This window comes from Oncorhynchus tshawytscha, unplaced genomic scaffold (assembly GCF_018296145.1).
Source record: "Oncorhynchus tshawytscha isolate Ot180627B unplaced genomic scaffold, Otsh_v2.0 Un_contig_4324_pilon_pilon, whole genome shotgun sequence".
Classification (NCBI taxonomy): Eukaryota; Metazoa; Chordata; class Actinopteri; order Salmoniformes; family Salmonidae; genus Oncorhynchus; species Oncorhynchus tshawytscha.
Window position 1 is genome coordinate 472,781 of NW_024609799.1, and position 7,220 is coordinate 480,000.

The 7,220-nt window shown below is 45.9% G+C and overlaps 1 protein-coding gene across 2 annotated transcripts in view; it reads left to right on the top strand.

The window, feature by feature from the left end:
• Positions 1 to 3,726: 3,726 nt before the first annotated feature.
• The window catches only part of LOC121845929 (guanine nucleotide-binding protein G(o) subunit alpha-like), a 63,586-nt gene continuing 60,092 nt past the window's right edge, over positions 3,727 to 7,220 (top strand). For both annotated transcript variants that reach the window (XR_006082861.1, XM_042318272.1), the window contains exon 1: positions 3,727 to 4,944. Coding sequence is in view for 1 of the 2 variants with exons in the window: in XM_042318272.1 (XP_042174206.1) it covers positions 4,809 to 4,944 (136 nt within the window). In the remaining variant the exon portion in view is untranslated. The remainder of the gene's footprint in view (positions 4,945 to 7,220) is intronic.

Genomic DNA, 7,220 nt, shown 5'->3' on the forward strand with positions numbered 1-7,220 from the left:
GGCGTTACCCCCCCAGTCCACAACGGGACAAACTCATTCCACCGACGGCCGAGTGTCTGCGGGTTTTCACTCCCTTGTACTTGATTGATGAATTAAGGTCAGTAATTAGTAAGGAACTCCCCTCACCTGGTTGTCTAGGTCTTAACTGAAAGGAAAAACCAGAGGACACTAGGCCCTCCATGAAATGAGTTTCCACCTGACCCAAACCGGATCAGACCAGATCAAACTGTAGAAACAGACTTTAACCAAGACTCAAACCAAGACACCTCCTCTCCTTCACCAGCTAAGGAGAACACAAAAATAACCCATAATAATGTCTGGAGTGGAATATCTGGAATGGACTGTGTTAAATCTTCTCCCACTTTCAGGCAGAAAGAAAGGAGAGGAAAGGAAGAGAATCCCAAGTGTGACTGATGAAAAAGAGAACATTGAGAGACTTGTGAAGAAGAGAGGAAAGTCTATGTAGTTGTGTGTGTGTACTGTGTATTTAGTAGTACCTTCTAGTCTGATCTACCAAATGGCACACTGTTCCCTATGGACCCTGGTCAAACGGCTGCTGACCCCAGCCCTGCCGTTACGGCCGCTGACCCCAGCCCTGCGCTTACGGCCGCTGACCCCAGCCCTGCGCTTACGGCCGCTGACCCCAGCCCTGCCGTTACGGACGCTGACCCCAGCCCTGCCGTTACGGCCGCTGACCCCAGCCCTGCGCTTACGGACGCTGACCCCAGCCCCCAGCTGACCCCAGCCCTGCCGTTACGGACGCTGACCCCAGCCCTGCCGTTACGGACGCTGACCCCAGCCCTGCGCTTACGGACGCTGACCCCAGCCCTGCGCTTACGGACGCTGACCCCAGCCCTGCGCTTACGGACGCTGACCCCAGCCCTGCGCTTACGGACGCTGACCCCAGCCCTGCGCTTACGGACGCTGACCCCAGCCCTGCGCTTACGGACGCTGACCCCAGCCCTGCGCTTACGGACGCTGACCCCAGCCCTGCGCTTACGGACGCTGACCCCAGCCCTGCGCCCTGACCCCAGCCCTGCGCTTACGGCCGCTGACCCCAGCCCTGCGCTTACGGCCGCTGACCCCACGGACCCCCCTGACCCCAGCCCTGCGCTTACGGCCGCTGACCCCAGCCCTGCGCTTACGGCCGCTGACCCCAGCCCTGCGCTTACGGCCGCTGACCCCAGCCCTGCGCTTACGGCCGCTGACCCCAGCCCTGCGCTTACGGCCGCTGACCCCAGCCCTGCGCTTACGGCCGCTGACCCCAGCCCTGCGCTTACGGCCGCTGACCCCAGCCCTGCGGTTACAGCCTCTGACCCCAGAACACATACATGCCAGAGTTGGCGTCCGCCTGAAGTGTCCCCACTTGCGCTGTCGAATAACTGGCTGTTCTGTGGCGTGACCGGTACGACTCTTCAGGTGGCCTGTCACGTGTGTTCGAGGCAGAGGTCTTGGGTTTGCGCCTCGCTAGGAGCTGACTCAGGAGGAAGGTGGTGCTCTTTAAGCAAGCAGCATGACCTCCTTTACATCGCTATGGGTTGGAGTCCTGTCCACTATCTCTTCAATACATGTAACCAGTGTACGATATGGGGAGTCATTTCAGATGCAGCCCTCTGTCTTGTATGGAACATGATGATTCAGGACTCTGTCTTGTATGGAACATGATGATTCAGCCCTCTGTCTTGTATGGAACATGATGATTCAGCCCTCTGTCTTGTATGGAACATGATGATTCAGGACTCTGTCTTGTATGGAACATGATGATTCAGACTCTGTCTTGTATGGAACATGATGATTCAGCCCTCTGTCTTGTATGGAACATGATGATTCAGCCCTCTGTCTTGTATGGAACATGATGATTCAGCCCTCTGTCTTGTATGGAACATGATGATTCAGCCCTCTGTCTTGTATGGAACATGATGATTCAGGAAAAAGTTTTAAAGGGAGTCAACTGGGTGAGAGACTGTTTTAAAGGGAGTGTGAGAGACTGTTTTAAAGGGAGTGTGTGTGTGTGTGTGTGTGTGTGTGAGAGAGACTGTTTTAAAGCGTGTGTGTGTGTGTGTGTGTGTGTGTGTGTGTGTGTGTGTGTGTGAGAGAGAGAGAGACTGTTTTAAAGGGAGTGTGTGTGTGTGTGTGTGAGAGAGACTGTTTTAAAGGGAGTGTGTGTGTGTGTGTGAGAGAGACTGTTTTAAAGGGAGTGTGTGTGTGTGTGTGAGACTGTTTTAAAGGGTGTGTGTGTGTGTGAGAGTGTTTTAAAGGGTGTGTGTGTGTGTGAGAGAGAGAGACTGTTTTAAAGGGAGTGTGTGTGTGTGTGAGAGACTGTTTTAAAGGGTGTGTGTGTGTGAGAGAGACTGTTTTAAAGGGTGTGTGTGTGTGAGAGAGAGTGTTTTAAAGGGTGTGTGTGTGTGTGTGTGTGTGAGACTGTTTTAATGTGTGTGTGTGTGTGTGAGAGAGAGAGACTGTTTTAAAGGGTGTGTGTGAGAGAGAGACTGTTTTTGTGTGAATGAGAGATGAATACCAAAACAAATGGGCATGTATATTGTGTGGCTCCACCCCTCTAAAGTTGCTCTGTAAATCTGTCAATTCATTGTCTGGTAATGACAAGAAAATACAAAATACTGTACCCATTATTTACTGAGGTTGAGCCTCTTTGTAGTTGTTCAATAGTCCATATCTGACATGAAGTGGAAACAGAACAGGTTAACATTATTTACCTACGAAGCTGAAAAAATTGTCTGGTAGTAAAATTGTGTAAACACACATTTGCTTACCACTAATGTCTGTAATGATAGTTTCAGAAGAGTACTTTTTCCTATAATCGTCTTCACCCATCTTACAAACTTATATATTTCCACACTGAGGTTGAAATGACACTGATATTATGATAATGCCCTTTTTAGTGAAAAAGTGATGGTAATTTCAGCCTGTTCAGGTGGGAGTTTTTGGCCTAAAGCAAATCAAATGTTATTTGTCACATGCACCGAATCCAACAGGTGTCGACCTTACAGTGAAATGCTTACGAGCCCTTAACCAACAATGTAGTTTAGAAAAATAAGTGTTAAAGTATTTACTAAAATAAACAAAGGGAGGGGGGGAAAGCATGACATCACAATCTGATCTAATTATTCTGACCAATGACCAGTCATCTTATTTGCATATGTATCCTCCTTGAACAGAGCTCTCCCCAACCCTGTTCCTGGAGACCTACCCTCCTGTAGGTTTTTAGCTCCAACCCCAGTTGTAAACCAACATGATTTAGTGACTCACGCAGCTAATTATTAGATTAATGTTTGCTAGATTAGTGTAGGAGCAAAAAAGCTACAGAAGTGTAGCTCTCCAGGAACAGGGTTGGAGAGCCCTGCTCTAGAGTTTAGAATTAAAGAACATGTTGCAATGTACAAAGAATGTGATGAGGGACCCACCTGGACCCTGTCGCCATCCACAGTTTGAGGACCACTGGTCTTGAAGAGCCTATCTGCCAACCAGGGCTGTGTGTGTAAATATATTGAAGTGTGTATCAACCCCCTCATGACCAGAGAGCATTCCAATGGCAAAAGGAGGCTCAGAAATAAATGATTAAAAAAAGAGATATTGGATTTTCATAAAAAATAAAAGGGATTTATTGGCCATACAAGTGATGATTTTAAAATAGAAATTTTTAACGACTGCATGGGGGCTTTAAACTAAACTATTTAGAGAGTTTTTGAAAATGAAAGGTGTCTGGCGTTTCACCAAAGCTCTGAAGGGGTCAACTACATGTCTACATCCACTCAAATCAAATCACACCACCCCATACCCAACTGATTAACAACCGTTTAGGTCAGCATGTCGCGCGGAAAACCGGTAAACTAGACCGGTGGTTGCGGCTGTGGTCACAGATTACGCTGAGCTGTCGAAATGAGGACACGGCTCGAGTCTCTTGAATAAAAAAACGTTCAGCTCATTAGGAACACAAAGGGAAACTAATCCCTGACCCACGCGTTTGGCAGGATTTGAGGCGTTGGTGAGCGTGAAAGTACTGACATTCAAAACAGTGATTATTATGTTTGTTATTTTCATAGTACCGCACCTTGTGGATACAGTGGACATGGCAGCACTCACTCAGGCGTCAATTTCTCCTCCCGAAACGTCACTTCCACGGGATATCTGAAACTTTTCCAACGCTGCGATACCGTGGGAGTCTATGAGGCTGTGTGGGAGGGATCTCCCGTCCTAAATCAACTAACTGGGGAAACTTTTCGGGAGTTAGGATTCTGGAGGCTACTATAGCGGCGCTCACCGTCTCATTGGACATTTGAAGGTAGTCTATTTTTTGAAAATGTTGTTTGTCTCTCGAGTCTAACACAACAAGGAAGTATTCACAATAGCCTTGCTGATTTGGTGGTTGGTTGGGTAACGAGACACTTTTTTTGGCTAGTGAGTAGGTAAACGTGTTCACCTTTTTCGATTGGATATATTACGAGCGATTCCGCATCATGTAACAACGGATGGACAATGCGCTTCCAATGCGAACCGATTGAATAACTTCTAAACTATTCAATTACTTTTTTTCTTCGTTATTAATTTAGTTATAAAAAGGAATAGGACAGAACATTTGGCCATATTGTTGCAGACATTTGGCATAGAAAACCACCCCAAAATGTGACACATCAAGAGGAAAAAGCGATAATCAAAACCCAATTGGATAAACATGTTCGAGTCAACTCTCACCGTCAACTCACGGTGACTGATCCCTAAAGTGGATCCCCCTTCCCCGGTATTATTCTAGCTCGTGCGTGTCCGGTGAACGAGGAGATGAGCAAGGCGAGATGGGACAGTGTCTCAGTTCAGAACAAGACCTAACGGAGGAGGGGAAGAAGGCGAAGCTTCAGAGCGCGAAGATAGACAGGGACCTGTATGAATACGCCAAGAGGGAGATGAACGTGGTCAAAATTCTAATGCTCGGTAAGTATCTCTTTCTCTCACTTACACTACATTCAACAGGCTTTTTTGACATGGGAACATATGTTTACATTGTCAAAGCAAGTGAAATAGATCAACAAAAGCGAAAATAAGCGAAAATGAACAGGGAAACATTCCAGTCGCAAGTTTCAATGGAATAGACCCATTTCAAATGCCACTCTACTCTCTCTGTGTGGTGGTGGTAGTAATAGTAGTTAGTGGACAATATTCCACCTTCGGCAGAATAGTATTTTGATGTTCTGTATTGTGCAGCCGAGTGTTCTCTGGTCAGATCAACTGGACAAACTCCTGGCTCTAAGTTAAGACACTAGGCTTGCACAACACATTTGCAAGTTTAGCCTATGTTCATTAATGAACTAAAAAGCCCCACACACTTCTAGCTCAAACGAGGCTATTGGAACAACCGCAACGAGCTAAAACGACCCATACTAGATCAAATGATTGGTTTAACAGAAACACAGTGAGGAGTTTAAAGGGTGCAGGGCAGGCGTTTCCACACAATGGTCGAACATTCTTCCTGGTCAGTCACAGTGAATGAATCGCAGTGCAGATAGAGGCCAATGTGGTTTGTGTTGAGATTAACCAGAACAAGATAAATACCCAGGTTCCGGTTGCATAAAACATCTTAAGTAGCTTTTCACCCTTTATCTTTTCCCCTTCATTGTTTTTTTGCACAAAACATTTAAAGGCACATTTCCCCCTTAAAATAAGTGAAAAAAGTTAGTTGCCCTCGAGGCCCCTTAAGTGCTTCATTCAGTATGGATATCCATGTAAACAGCATTCAGTAGGGATGTCCATGTAAACAGCATTCAGTAGGGATATCCATGGAAACAGCACTCAGTAGGGATATCCATGGAAACAGCACTCAGTAGGGATATCCATGGAAACAGCATTCAGTAGGGATATCCATGGAAACAGCACTTGTGGAAGTGAATGTTTCTTTCCTCTGCCCTGGTTTCAAATGAAAAACTCCCACCAGCTAGCTAGGTAGCTGGACAAGGAAAGGTCACAACCCATATGGCTACACAACCCATATGGCTACACAACCCATATGGCTACACAACCCATATGGCTACACAACCCATATGGCTACACAACCCATATGGCTACACAACCCATATGGCTACACAACCCATGGCTACACAGCCCATGGCTACACAACCCATATGGCTACACAGCCCATGGCTACACAACCCATGGCTACACAACCCATGGCTACACAACCCATGGCTACACAACCCATGGCTACACAGCCCATGGCTACACAACCCATGGCTACACAGCTAGCTGGCTACATACTCTATACCACAGGAGGTTGGTGACACATGCATTCGGGAGGACGTGCTTGTGTTAATGGCTGAAGCGGAATAAGTGTAATGGTATCAAACACGTGGTGTTGTATGCATACTACCGTGCTCCGCACTCATGCTCTGAGTGCATTCTCCCAGGATGTTCTCTTGAGTACGTTGTTGTGGGGACGAGCGTGTGGAGAAACATAAAACGTCACATTTAACACAGGAGGGGGAGTAATGCTTATCTCACACTGCACCACAAATCAAATGTTTTATTTCATAATTATCAGCTAGATATATGTGAGCCATAGTACTCTAGCTAGCCAGCTAGTTAAACAGGCAAAAATGGTCTAAAACTAATGTTAGGCAAGGTAGATGTAAATGTTTAGTGGGCAACTAGCTAGCTAACCATTATTTGTGGCTAGCTATTGACTTGACTATGGACTTACCCATTCACTGAACCTTCTTCCAGCCAGGACAATGACAATAGAGAGGAATCAAGATATACGCAATTCAAACGTTTTACTTCATAACTATAAGCTAGCTATATGTGACTTGTAATAATGTAGCTAACCAGATAGTTTAACAGGCAAAAATGACCTACGACTAATGTTATGCAAAGTAGATGTCAATTCTTCGTGGCTAGTCAACAGTACTGCGTTATCTTGATGTACTAGAAACTACTAGAAATATGTTGAGAAAAAGTAACTACTAGTAGCTAGCCAGTTAGCCCTATTGACTTATTATGGGATGCGATCTACAGTAAGTAGGCAGATAAACATGCCAAAATGAACATATCAAGGTCAAATATTGTAGTCGGGCAACATACAATATGTGAATAGGCAACATTTTACTCCAAATTCGGAGTGTGTGTTCTCTCACTTCAGCTCAAATAATTGGCCGCCAATGATCTCAATAAATGTTCCTTCATTTTTTTACATGATTGAGTCATATTTCTTTGCATAC